This window comes from Microcaecilia unicolor, chromosome 5 (assembly GCF_901765095.1).
Source record: "Microcaecilia unicolor chromosome 5, aMicUni1.1, whole genome shotgun sequence".
Classification (NCBI taxonomy): Eukaryota; Metazoa; Chordata; class Amphibia; order Gymnophiona; family Siphonopidae; genus Microcaecilia; species Microcaecilia unicolor.
Window position 1 is genome coordinate 148,612,064 of NC_044035.1, and position 15,020 is coordinate 148,627,083.

The 15,020-nt window shown below is 43.1% G+C and overlaps 1 protein-coding gene across 3 annotated transcripts in view; it reads left to right on the forward strand.

The window, feature by feature from the left end:
* UNC5B (unc-5 netrin receptor B) overlaps nucleotides 1-15,020 on the forward strand; it is a 457,404-nt gene that overhangs the window by 332,879 nt on the left and 109,505 nt on the right. For all 3 annotated transcript variants that reach the window (XM_030203413.1, XM_030203415.1, XM_030203414.1), the window contains exon 2: nucleotides 12,890-13,111. In XM_030203413.1, the coding sequence (XP_030059273.1) occupies nucleotides 12,890-13,111 (222 nt within the window). The remainder of the gene's footprint in view (nucleotides 1-12,889; nucleotides 13,112-15,020) is intronic.

Sequence of the window (15,020 nt, forward strand, 5' to 3'; positions counted from 1 at the left end):
AATTTTGTTTTTAATAATAGCCTCTACCATTTTCCCAGGCACCGACGTCAGACTCACCGGTCTATAATTTCCCGGATCTCCCCTGGAGCCTTTTTTAAAAATGGGCGTTACATTGGCCACCCTCCAATCTTCCGGTACCACGCTCGATTTTAAGGATAAGTTGCATATCACTAGCAGTAGCTCCGCAAGCTCGTTTTTCAGTTCTATCAGTACTCTAGGATGAATACCATCCGGTCCAGGAGATTTGCTACTCTTCAGTTTGCCGAACTGCCCCATTACGTCCTCCAGGTTTACCGTGAAGTCAGTAAGTTTCTCCGACTCGTCCGCTTGAAATACCATTTCCGACACCGGTATCCCACCCAAATCTTCCTCGGTGAAGACCGAAGCAAAGAATTCATTCAGTCTCTCCGCTACGTCTTTGTCTTCCTTGATCGCCCCTTTTACCCCTCGGTCATCGCGACAAAACAAACAAATCCGGAAGCGAAACGTCAGGGAAGGAGGCGGCACTCCCGACGTCTAGCCTTCCCTTCGCTGTGTTCCGCCTTCAAAACAAGGCGGAACACAGCGAAGGGAAAGCTAGACGTCGGGAGCGCCGCCTCCTTCCCTGACGCTTCGCTGCACGAACCGCCACGGAGGTAAAGTTAAAAAGAATTTAAAAAAAAAAAAAAGGGAGGCATGGATGCGAGGCATGGATGCGAAGGAGGGGGCATGGATGCGAGGGGGGGGGGCATGGATGCGAGGCATGGATGCGAAGGGGGGGCATGGATGCGAAGGGGTGGGGGGCATGGATGCGAGGGGGGGGCATGGATGCGAGGCATGGATGCGAAGGGGGGGGGGGGAAAGAAGAGGGCGGGCCAGGCTGGGACATGGGAGAGAGCGTAGCATGGATGCGAGGGGGGGGGGGGGTCATGGAAGGGCGAGAGGGGACTTGCTGGAAAAGGATGAATGGAGGCGGCAGGGGACAGAGGAGCATGGATTACAGAGCAGGCCTCAGGCAGAGAGGGGAAATGCTGGATAGGGAAAAATGGAGGGGCCAGGTGACAGAGGAGCATGGATGGGCATGGATTGGAAGGGCAGGACTCAGGGAGAGGGGAATTGCTGGATAGGGATGAATGGAGGGGACAGATGGGCATGGATGGATATGGATTGCAGAGCAGGCCTCAGGCAGAGAGGGGAAATGCTGGATAGGGAAAAATGGAGGGGCCAGTTGACAGAGGAGCATGGATGGGCATGGATTGGAAGGGCAGGACTCAGGGAGAGGGGAATTGCTGCATAGGGATGAATGGAGGGGACAGATGGGCATGGATGGATATGGATTGCAGGGCAGGCCTCAGGCAGAGAGGGGAAATGCTGGATAGGGAAAAATGGAGGGGCCAGGTGACAGAGGAGCATGGATGGGCATGGATTGGAAGGGCAGGACTCAGGGAGAGGGGAATTGCTGCATAGGGATGAATGGAGGGGACAGATGGGCATGGATGGATATGGATTGCAGGGCAGGCCTCAAGCAGAGAGGGGAAATGCTGGATAGGGATGAATGGAGGGGGCAGGTGACAGACAAACATGGATGGCCATGGATTGGGAGGGCAGGGCTCAGGGACAGAGGGGAATTGCTGGAAAAGGATGAATGGAGGGGGCAGGGGACAGATGGCCATGGATTGGGAGGGCACGGCTCACACTCTCTCTCTCATATACAATGTCTTTCTCACTCTCACACACTTTGTCTCACACTGTATCACATTCACTCTCTATGTGCCACACAGTCACTCACACACTCGCTTGGTCTCATACACTCACTCAAACAGAGAATCTGTGTCTCACACACACTCTCTCTCTCGCCCACACACACACACTCTCACTCACACTGTGTCTCACATACACACTTGCACACACTCTCATTCTCACACACACACTCTCTCACAAACACACTCACACCCAGACTCACGCTCTCTCTCACACAATCACACTTTCACTCCGACTCTCAAACAGTCACTCTCACATACACTCTCCCAAACATACACACTCCGAGGAAAACCTTGCTAGCGCCCGTTTCATTTGTGTCAGAAACGGGCCTTTTTTACTAGTATTCTATAAAGTACACATCAATCTTGACTACGCCCAAACTCTGGCCCTGAGCACGCCTGTTCTAATATGTGGCTGCTTGCATTACGCTTATTTTTAAGAAGTTCTATAACTTGGAGCTTATACATAATGTGTGTCAGAGGTACCAAAATTAGCAGCTACATGCAAAAGTGCACCAGACGCTATCCTGCGAGTTCACACCTTAGTCTGCTATTGAGAGTTATTTATTTATTTTACTTTATTTATTTGTTCTTGTATCCCACTGTTATCCAAAAAAGAAGTTTCAGTTCAAAGTGGATTACACTTTACATTTTAGGTGAAGTTACAGATAGTTTTTTATCGTTATGACATGGATATAACAAGATCATTATGTATATATATCTATAGAATGTTCAAGGGTGGTCCTCAAAAATAAGGCTATATGTAGTTATCTGAAGATATTTGTTGAGGTAGGGCGTTGATGGAGGTAGTATGATGTTTGATGAAGTAGAATGGTATAGGTTAGATGTTGATCGTTTTGGAAACTAGTCTTTTATCCTTCTCAGTTTCCATAGTGTTTTGAAACATTTCGATGCTACTGCTGATATTTGATTATCCATTGATAGATGTTTATAGAGGATAATTCCTAATATTTTTAGTTGTGTTCGATTTGGTTTGTTTGTTGGTTTATTGTGACATTTTGGTAAGATGTGGAGTTGTGTGGGCTGGATAGAACCAGGAATTTGTTTTTTCTCTGTTTAGTTTGAAAGTTGTTGCCCAGTTTTCCAAGATATCCATGCCTTTTTTGATTCTTTCCATTATTTCTGCGATATTTTTGTGGAATGGTATGAACCTCGTCTGCATATATAAATGGATGGAAGCCTATTATTTCCAGTTTTTTTCTGAGTGGTGCCATTATTACGTTGAATAGTATAGGTGATATTGGTGAACCCTGTGGTACTCCACACATAGAGATCCATGAAGTTGATAGCTGGTTAGCCATTTTCACAACGTAGGATCTGATCCTTAGGAAGCCATTGAACCATGATGCCACTGCTCCACAGATGCCCATGTTGACAAGCAGAGTCATTAGTATCGTGTGTTCTACTATGTCAAAAGCACTTGACATATCGAATTGTAATAGTAATATGTTTTGACCTTGGTATATTAGACTTCTGAACTTCGTTATCAAAGTTGTTATGACTATTTCATTGCTGTGTTGTGGTCTAAAGCCTGATTGGGAGTTATGAAGGATTGAAAATTGTGTCAGGTATTCCATTAGTTGTTGTGCTACAAGGCCCTCCTTTGTTTTGGTCAGTAGTGGTATTGAAGCCACTGGTCTATAGTTAGCGATGTTGCTAATTTTGCTTTTTGTGTTTTTGAGTATTGGTGTTCGTACTTTGTCTCCTTTGTCTGTTGGGAATTGTGTTGTTGCTAGCATGTGTGTGATGTATTTGGTGAAGTACTCAGTGAACCAGTCTGGAGGGTCTTTCATCATGTAGTTCGGGCAGTTGTCTAACATACAGTATGCATGTGCGTATTATGTTAATATATTTTTTTTACTGTGTTTAGTTCTGGGGATTTAAATGTGGACCAGATTCTGTCTGCTGCAGTATGGATGTTGTTTCTTTTGCATTCTTGTAAGAAGTCAGTTATTGATGTTTGTGGGTTTGTTAGTTTTAATCTTGTGCTTGTTATTTTGTTTTTGATATGTGCCAGCTCATCTGCAGTTGGAGGTAGCTCGGTTGGAGGTAGCTCGGTTGATGCTAGTATATCTTGGGTTCTCAGTAGTTTTTTCATGAGTTTGAACATTTTTTCATATTGGCTTGTTCAAAATTTGTATATGTATTGTAGTGTTCTGCTTTAGCTTTCTTTATGTTGTTTGTATATTTTCTTAAAGCTTTTCTCCATGTGGCTTTGTTTGTGTCTGTTTTGTTTGTGGCCCATGTTCTTTCAAGATTCCTGCACAGTTTTTACATGTGTAGTAGTTTGTCCGTAAACCAGGGGCGTGGTTGTTTTTTATTTCTTGTTTTTGTTTTGAGTGGTGCTATGTTATTAAGTGTTTTTTTTTCACTTGTTTCATCCTATTTTCTCATGAAGTGTATATCTCTGGGTGTTTTGTCATTATGTTCATTTATCGTTATTGTCCAGAAGGTGTGGGTGTCTATTTTTCCTCTGGTTGTGAATGTGTGTGGTGTTCTTGATTCTCTTTCATGTCGTTTTTTTTTTCATTGTAGTGTGAAAGTTAGCTTGCTGTGATCTGACCATATTATGTCTCCCATTTGTTTTCTAATATGTGACAGCTGTTTGCTGAGAATCTGTGCGCTAGTATGTCCAGTAGGTGTCTTTTTGTGTGAGATGCTGTTCCTTGTGCTGTTTTGAAGTTCCATTGGTTTATGAAATCATTAGGGTACATAGACAAGGGAAAGCCACTGCTTGTCCCTGGGATCAGTAGCATGAATGTTGCTAATATTTTGAATTCTGTCAGGTACTTGTGACCTAAACTGGCCACTGTTGGAAGCAGGATACTGGGCTAGATGGACCATTGGCCTGATCTAGTATGGCGATTATTATGTTCTTATGCTATAGCACATAACCACAACGGCAGAGCATGGGCAGGTGATGCGTGTGTAACATATAGAACATTATAAGTAGTGCACTTTGCATGGTGCACTTAGGCGCACCCATTAATGCCTGCCAGGGCCGCCGAGAGACTAGGCCGGGCCCGGGGCAAGGCCGCCCCTCTTACGCCCCCGTCGCTCCCCCCGCCGCTGCAGTCCGCGGTCTCACCTGCCTGCCTCCACGGTTCCGGGCCCCCTTCATTTAAAGCGGCAGTCGCAGATCGCGTCTCTTCTGGCCTTCCCTCCCTGTGTCTCGCCCTCATCTGATGTAACTTCCAGTTTCTGCACGGGCGGGACACAGGGAGGGAAGGCCAGAAGAGACGCGATCTGCGACTGCCGCTGTGAATGAAGGGGGCCCGGAGGCAGGTGAGACCGGGGACTGCAGCACCAGCGGCCTGACCTCAGCACCAGGCCCCCCTTGGAGGCCTGGGCCTGGGGAATTTTGCCCCCCCCCCCCCCGCCCCCTCCCCTCTTGGCGGCCCTGACGCCTGCCATTGACCTGGCCTGAATGGTCGGACTTAGATCTAGGCAGATGCTGCTTGGTGTTCAGCTCGTGGCATCAGAATGCTTAAATGGAGGCACCAAGTTACAGAATTCCCCTTTTGTGTGCATAAAACTGCATTCTGGGCCAGATTCTATGTATGACACCAAACCAAACAACCAGCACCAAAACACTATTCTATAAGTTGGACTTAAACTTAGGCGCAGTTTATAGAATAGTGCTTACACCTGGGAATGATGCCTAACTTTAGACGTGGAAGATATAAATCGAGGAGACAGATCATATAAAAAGTAATTCTTTAATAAAGTGAAATACGCCCAGGTTAACAATCATCTGTGCCCAACATGGCCATGTTTCACCAGTAATAATGGCTGTGTCAGTGGCAGAATAAACCAACTGATGTATACAGCACAGTTCACCTAGTCTGGTCCAGCAAAGTGATATGATATGTTACTCTGGTGCAAGGTTACCGACCCAACAGGGACTTTGCTGTGATGCAGACAGTGTGATGAAAATATATTTAGAAAACTTAGGAGCCAGTTAAACTTTTTCGGAGATAGGGAAAATTTTATTCTTAATTTTTCCTTGCTCTTTTTCTTGTTATTTTGTTTGGCTTTTATTTCATTTTGCTCTTTTTTATTGTAGGAATTTTTAAAATGTGTTTTTTTTAATTTTATTTTTATGCTTTTCTCTTATGAGTTTTAGGTGCCAGGTGACCTGGGTACTAGGATCCTTCTGGGCTGGTTTAAAAATTGACCCCATTACACTAGTCTGTAGTAACAGAATTTCTTTAATATCACCAACATTGTGAATAATAGCTTTCTAATAAGCTCAACATGGATTTGCAGTTTGGAATGGAAGAAATGCAATTACAAAAATAACTTTGAGTGGTTTATTAATATTAGTAAGAACAATTGCAGTAATAAACAATTGTGTGTGTTTTATCATAATGGTTCTGTGCTAGTTCTGTGCTTCCTAGTATAGTAAAGGTATAACAACAGCTAAATGGGGACAGAGAGCAAATGTGACCTTCAGCTATTTTTTCTTTTGTTGTCAGGTTTCCATAGTCCTTTGTTTCCTTGAAATAAAATGTTTAAATATAACAACTTTATTGTTTAAGAGCACTTTAGGTTTTGAAATGCAGTTTCCTTGTTCAGGGGGACATCTGAAGATGTGCCAAGTTTCTCCAAAACACTTTCCTCTTTTTCCTTCTCCATGCTTTCTGGGGATCTTTTTACTATAGCGTAGCTCGAGTTATCTGCAGCAGAGTCCATAGGAATAAAATGGACCCTGCTGCAGATAACTTGAGCTAAGCTTTAGTAAAGTCCCTGTCACGAAGTGTCTAGCCACCCGCCTGGGGTTACCCCGCAGCCACTTAGAGGGTCCATCCCCAGCACAGCTCAGGTCTGCCTGCACCTGACAATTGTGCTGTACACTAGCACCCACTTCCCACCAACTGGGTCACAACCATCTCAGGGCGAATCTCCCACTCTCAAATTATCCCCAGTGATTTTTAAGTTACTGGAGCCACACTTCCAGTGGTCTCACAGCTCCCAGAAAGCACTCACAGACCCAACACAAACCACAAGGATTCTTTATCAATCCAGACAAGCAGAGTCAACAAACTGAAAATTGTTTATTGTCTTAAAAATATTGAATAATGAACATAAAAAGAGCAATCAGCAAACAATAACAGGTAACTGAAATTTGGATTAATTATAACACTATCTAAACATTTGTTTACTTTCTAAAAAGGTACCTGGGAAGATCAGGACATATGCTGCTCACAGATTATCAAATGTAACTGATCACAGGGCCTCAGCAAAGAGATGTGTCTGCTCCCGGGCTAAGACGGGGGTAAAAAACAGTAAAATCTAAATGAAATCGAGCTCCTGGGCCAATCAGAGCCCAGAACAACAAGTTTTAAAACTATACTTCTCACAGTACTGTAGATCACTTCCTCACTGAGTGAAACTAAAGAAGGAGGTGATATCTGTTGGTAAATGACGTTGGTGATCTTCTCCTCTGTGGATCTGTGATTGAATAAAACTATTTCTCTCCCTACTTGCTTCTCTCAGAACATTAGATATTGTCCCTATGGACATTTAAGCTAAGTGATTGTGTTAAGAATTTCTTCTGGAGTATAAAGGTGGACTAAGAAAGTGGTACAAGTTCATCTTAAAATAACTGAATTATAGAAAATATCACTAAGAAAATCTTAAAAACTGCAGTTAATACTCTGGTAAGAGATAGAAGGCAGGGAGATCGTGCAATGATGGATTATATAGTGCAGTAAATTAGGGTAAACATGAACACTGGTGATAAGCTAGTAGTATATTAAATTTTAACTGCCAGACCTTTGACCATTTTTCTAATTTTTGGAGATCTCTTCTCATGGCTATCTTCGTGTCATCCGCAAAAAGGCAATCTTTTCCTTCTAATCATTCAGGAATGTCTCTCACAAATATGTTAAACAGAATCAGCCCCACCACTGACTCCTAAGGCACTCCACTGCTCACCCTTCTTTCCTCTGAGCGGATTCCATTTACCACCACCTTCTGCTGCCTTTCAGTAAACCAGTTTCCAATCCATTTCAGCACTTTGGGTCCAAAGTTCAGCCCTCTCAGCTTATTCATGAGTCTTCTGTGAGGAATCATATCAAAGGCTTTGCTGAAATCCAAGAAGATTACATCTAGCGCATGTCCTTTATTCAGTTCAAAGAAGTCAATCAGATTCATTTGGCAGGATTTGCCTTTGGTAAAGCTATGTTGCCTTGAATCCTATAACCTGTTGGCTTCTGGAGCAGGAACTCCATTATTTTTCCTACCACTGACATGAGGGTTACCGGTCTGTAGTTTCCCACTTCTTCCCTGTCTCCGCTTTTGTGAAGAGGGACCACATCAGCTTGTCTCCAATCAAGTGTACTCATTCTATGAATCTTGCTCATTTGCTCATGTTTACGATGCATTCTAGATTTTGAATACAGCAGTGTGCAACAGTTGCTATATACGCCATATTTCTGGATTATGTAAGACTCCTGATGCAGCAAAACAGCAAAAGTAGAGGCCTCTACTTTTGCTGTTTTGCTTTGACTTTCCATGGAGGCTCCTCCTGTTTTCTTGGATAGACTCCTGATACAGGCCATACTACCTGTATCGCGTCATCCTAGAAGTTAATAAAGATAGCTGTACACGACTGGTGGCTGTATTGTCGTTACTGGTCATCTCCACTGTATCCTTTCTGTATTCTAGGATAAATATCAACACCACCAAAAATTTATTTCAGATACGATATTTGTGCACAGAACATCATTCCCATAAATGTGTGGATACAGTTTTTTTTTCTGTAACTGGCAAATGGAAGCAAAACCCGAACTGGATCAATGTGTCCTGCTTTTTCTGGAGTCATATGGTAACCCTACTCAGACCTGACCTGCGAGTAATTTTATGTTCACAGCAAAAAGAAGAAACTGGTATTAAATCCTCACAAACACTACTGTAGAACATTGAGCTAAACCTTCTGCGTCTCCTCAGATTAGGTATTCAAGGTCTTGTCTTATGCTCATCTTAAAGTCTTTCGCATGCTTCTCCACATAGCTAGGCATAGCCTCATTAGCATTCATTTTAATATGTGTTGCGCTGGTGTCTTAACGCAAGATTTTGTGTAGGGAAAACCCTTTTATGTGTCGTGCACTCAGAAACTTCTGCGCAGATATCTCGCTAACCACATGTTTCTGCCCACACTAGCTTTGTGTATCGGCCCCTCTGTCTCTTCTTCTTGACATTTCTGTTGGCCTCCTCTGACTCCATTCCCTCTGCCCATCTGTTGTCTTATTTCCCTACCATATCTTCCTTGTCGACCACCCCATAAATGCATGTCTTATATTACATCTCTTGGTTGGAAGCCACCATCTTTCTCTATGAAGCCTTTTCTTAGGACAATAGAAATGTTAGGGATCAGTATTCAAAGTGATTTAACCAGGCAGGAGAGACTCCTGTCAGGTTAAATCGCCTGTCGGGGCTATCCGCTGATATTCAGTGGCACGTGACCAGATAGTGCCACTGAATATCAGCACTAACAGCCTAAGCCAAAACTGGGTATTCAGTGGGCATATGGAAGGTGGAGTTGGCCCTTAACCCCCTGATTCTATAAAAGTCACCAAAAATTGAGCGTGCAAATGTAGGTGCTCGCCTGATTTGCACACACAATTTAATAGAATAATGAGCCAATTAATTGGCTTTTTAATAAGCAATTATTGGCACTAGTTAGATTTAGTTGGGACTTAGCGTGCATAATTTTACGCATGGGATCCATGCCTAAAATTGACGGGTGGCCTGAAAAAGGGGGCATGGAAATGGGAGGGTCATGCACGTTTCGGGGTGGATCAAGGACATGGTTTTGAGTTATACACGTAATCATTAAATAATGGTGCTCCACGCATAAATTTAGGTGTGGGCATTTGCACCACGTTTTTGTTGATGCAAATGGCGGTTCCTAAATTTATCTGCAACCTCTCCACTGAAGCGTTATTCTATAGACCGTGCCGAACTTTAGGCATGGCTTATAGAATACCTCTTAAGCATTTTTTTTTGGCGCCAATTATTTTAGGCACCATATATAGAAACTGGCCCTAAACGGTTAAGTTAGCTGGCCAAATAGGACTGCATAAATAGCCGTCTTATCTTTGGCCAGTTTAATTTAAACCACTTAAGGATGAACATCAACACTAAGGGGGTCTTTTACAAAGCCACACTAGCATTTTTAGCTCACGGTAAAAATCAGCTGGCGGTAAACTCTGAAACACCCATTATATTCCTATGGGTGTACCGCCATTTGTTTTTACAACAAGCTAAAAACACTAGCACGGTTTGTAAAACGCCCCCCTAAGTGCTGGATGCCCACATATACCTGGATATTTAATGTTGGAGCCTGGGCCTGGCATAGCATTGAATATTCAGGTGTAAAGCTGGTGGTGGCGAAAAAATTCCTGACTACCACTGGCAGAATATTTACTCCTTAGCAGTCAAGATTGTTAAAAAAATATATTAACATCTTTCATCTATAGGTATTCATGTAGCCACCAAAATTCAGGAGAATTTTTCTTCCTGAGTGTGTGGTACCTTTTAGCTAAGAATTTCCTTTGAAGTCCTACTAGCCTCATGCATTTTTCTCTTAGGTTTCGCATGTGTGCTGATTCATAGGATTTGAAAACCTGCTGTTTATAAATCAGTTGCTTGCTCCTTAGAGTAATGATTGGCAGGTTGACACAGTTCCTATGATTTTTCAGTGCACGATCGGGCCAGGAAAGCATTGTGAAGGATATAGTTTACAAAGCTGGTAATTAGTTCAGTTTCATATACTTGATATGACACCTTTCAGTTCGATACTAAAACAATTTCAATGCTAAAACCACAATTAACGTGACATTAGAATAAAGGTGATGATATTCAGGTCCGGCTCACTTAAACCATGCTGAGTAGGCCAGTTGCCCATATTTAGAGACACGTAACCAGGCAGTGATGCTAAATATCCATTCTGACAACCCTGGTAAATCCCAGTTAGTGCTGGGGCAGTCCATGGGTGGGGGCGGGGAGCAGCCAGCAGTTATGTTCAGTGCAGGCAGGACTGCATTAAAGGCAATGGTATTTTTCCCTACTTAGATATGAGGGTGCCAGTACTGATTATTGGCCGGCATCACATAACTTCCAGGTCAGAGGCTGACCCCAGCTATTCAAATGCTAGAGCCTGGACATAGCCCAGCTTTGAATATTTAGGCTTAATTGTATCTGGAGCTGCCAGTGGCTTAAAAACCTCTAACCACTGCAATCTGAATATTAGCCAAAAAATTTTTTAAGCAACTGTAAAACCACAACCATGCAGACATCATATAGACAGATTACAGATCTGGAGACCTCTATCCACTCTGCCCAGCACTGTAGCCATCTAGCTCAACCTATCTAAAAGCTTGACTAAATAACCAGGCCTTAAACAGACATAACAGACATAATCTGTTCCCTACCTGAATCCTAGATGTGGGTTCCAGGCTGTCATTCATTTTGTGTTGTTGCACACCTAACCTCCCTGTATCAAACTGCAGCTGTTAAAGATTTAGGGAGGGACATATTCTCCAGGAGTCTTAAGGGAGATGAAGAAGCCCCAGCTTGAGAATAGGGCATTTGAATGTGCTCAGCTAGAAATGTTAAGCAAGAGAGCACACTTGAATAAAATCTCCTCCTGAAGCAGCAGATTGGTCCTACAAAACGGTGGCTAGCATGAGCAAGTGCAAATTGATGCACGTGGGAAAGAGGAACCCGAATTATAGCTACATAATGCAAGGTTCCACATTAGGAGTCACCGACCAGAAAAGGGATCTAGGCATCATCGTTGATGATACGTTGAAACCCTCTGCTCAGAGTTCGGTGGCGGCTAAGAAAGCAAATAGAATATTAGGAAAGGAATGGAAGACAAAAATTAGGACATTATAATGCCTTTGTATCGCTCCATGGTGCGACCACACCTCAAATATTGTGTTCAATTCTGTTCACCGCATCTCAAAAAAGATATAGTGGAATTAGAAAAGGTACAGAGAAGGGCAACGAAAATGATAAAGGGGATAGGACGACTTCCCTATGAGGAAAGGGTAAAGTGGCTAGGGCTCTTCAGCTTGGAAAAAAGACGGCTGAGGGGAGATATGATAGAGGTCTATAAAATAATGAGTGGAGTGGAATGGGTAGATGTGAATCGATTGTTTACTCTTTCCAAAAATACTAGAACTAGGAGGCACGCAATGAAACTACAAAGCAGTATATTTATGTGTTGAAGGAAATTTTAATAGATTTTTAAGGGTAACAAACATCCAAATACAATACAAAATAACAATGTTTTATAACTTCTATTCCATAAGAGAAAGTATATGATAATAGAGAGTTCTTATAAATGTATTGATAATGTAGAACAATAAGACATGTAACTGGATAAAAATTGAATAATGTTATAGTAGTAAATTTAAAACAAAATTTTCAACATGCCAGAGTGGGGAATCTGATTCTCATACTTTTTCCAAACCGAATGTAGTAAAAACATTTAGCTTAGTGAGGTTTAAAAAAGGTTTGTATGGCTTCCTAAAAGAAAAGTCCATAGACCATTATTAAAATGGACTTGGGTAAAATCCACTGCTTATTTCTAGGATAAGCAGCATAAAATGTATTGTACTTTTTTGGGATCGTGCTGGGTGCTTGTGACCTGGATTGGACACTGTTGGAAACAGGATGCTGGGCTTGATGGACCTTCGGTATGTCCCAGTATGGCAATACTTATGTACTTATGTACTAACTGCTGCCTTGATGCTAAGTAGCTGCTGTTGAAATACTTAAATTTTTTGAAATACTTTAATACTATAAAAATGGAGTAACAGAATTAGGAAATAAATGTTTATGTATTTTTAACGGGAGAGGTTTTTTCTGCCGACGATCGAGGCAGCAGGCTCATATATAAAAAGTTTGAACTGAAAAATGTCCTGCATTCTCTGAGTCTTTTTCCTTCCCGTTTTTATAACCTGGTTAATGGAATTGAAATACTTGATCTAGCTAATGTCACAGCTAAGTACGATATATATGTAGTGAATTTTTTGATATTGAGTTCTTATGACTGAACAGTTAGCTGTTGTTGCTATTATTTTAAATGCATATCCTATTGTGTTTCCCTGCAGGAAATGAGTATAGCGATGTACTTCCAGATTCTTTCCCATCAGCCCCTGCAGACTCCCTCCCTCACTTCCTGTTGGAGCCAGAAGATGCATATATTGTAAAGAATAAACCAGTGGAGCTGATCTGCAAGGCAAATCCAGCAACCCAGATCTACTTCAAGTGTAATGGCGAGTGGGTCAACCAGAATGAGCACATCACTAAGGAAAGCCTGGATGAGGTGACAGGTAAGGGCTCAGCAGGGATGGCTTTTGGACTTTTAAGCTAAGTGATTGTGTTAAGAATTTCTTCTGGAGTATAAAGGTGGACTAAGAAAGTGGTACAAGTTCATCTTAAAATAAGTGAATGATAGAAAATATCAGTAAGAAAATCTTAAAAACTACAGTTAATACTCTGGCAAGAAATAGGAGGCAGGGGGATCGTGCAATGATGGATTATATAGTGCAGTAAAAGATGATTGCACCTCATGTGGTATGCACTTATTCACACTGAGCACCAAAATATTTTAAAATGTCATGTGTGTAAAGATACAATGAAGGTAATTCTTTAAGGGGGCACCTAGATTTAGGTGCTAGGAATGTGCCTGTTCGGAGCCTATTCTATAAAGAAAAGTAGGCACAGGGCCGCCAAGGAGCGGGCCAAGGGGGAAAAATTCCCTGGGCGTGGCTTCCAAGGGGGGATCTGGGCCTGTCGCCAGCAAGCATCTTCTTGCTGCCTGCTTCCAGGTCTGTCCTCCCCTGCTCCTGCGTGCTGCCCAGGACCTGGATGATTGCATTAGTGCGATATCGCATTAATGCAGTCATCCAGATCCTGACTCCTGAGGCAGGCTTTTTAGCCGAAACACAGCCCGTGTCAAGTTGGATTGTTTTGAAGAAATTTATTAAAGGTATGTCATCGTATGCCATATCAATGGCAGCTGTAAGTTGGTGCACATAGAGGGGCATAATTGAACGAAAACGCCTATCTCCATGGGCGTTTATCTCCAAGAACGGGTCCGTGAAGGGGCGGACCGAACCGTATTTTGGGAAAAAATAGACGCCCATGTTTTATTCAACAATGTGTGAGCTGGGCGTTTTTGTTTTTCAGCGATAATGGAAAATGAAAGCGCCCAGCTCAAAAACGAATAAATCCAAGGCATTTGTTCGTGGGAGGGGCCAGGATTCGTAGTGCACTGGTCCCCCTCACATGCCAGGACACCAACCGGGCACCCTAGGGGGCACTTTTACAAAAACAAAAAAAAAGGTAAAAGAGCTCCCAAGTGCATAGCACCCTTCCCTTGTGTGTTGAGCCCCCCAAATCCCCCTCAAAACCCACTGCCCACAAGTCTACACCATTACTATAGCCCTAAGGGGTGAAGGGGGGCACCTACATGTGGGTACAGTGGGTTTGGGGGGGTTGGACGACTAATAAGCATTAAGCAGCACAATTGTAACAGGTAGGGGGGATGGGCCTGGGTCCACCTGCCTGAAGTCCACTGCACCCCCTAACAACTCCTCCAGTGACCTGCATACTGCTGTCAGGGAGCTGGGTATGACATTTGAGGGTGAAAATAAAAAGTTGAGAAACTTCATTTTTTGTGGTGGGAGGGGGTTAGTGACCACTGGGGGAGTCAGGGGAGGTCATCCCCGATTCTCTCCGGTGGTCATCTGGTCATTTAGGGCACTTTTTGGGGCCTTATTCGTGAAAAAACAGGGTCCAGGAAAAGTGTCCTAAATTCTAGCTAAAAACGCATACTTTTTTCCCATTATCGGTGAAATGCGCCCATCTCTGTTCGGCAGATAACCACGCACCAGTTCCGCCTTCGCCACACCTCTGACACGCCCCCATCAACTTTGTCCGCATCCGCGACGGATTGCAGTTGAAAACGTCCAAAAATCGGCTTTCGATTATACCGCTTTATTCGTTTTTGTGAGATAAACGTCCATCTCCCGATTTAGGTCGGAACTTGGGCGTTTTTCTCATTCGATTATAAGCAGGATAGTGTATTGTATTCTATAAACTGCGCGTATCACTGGGAGACACGCCTATGGCCCACCCATTTTCTGTCCACATGTGTGCCTTCCTTGCAGTTAGGCGTTACCTTACAAAATAGTGCCTAGTACACGTGGAGGGGCATAATCGAAAGGGACGCCCAAG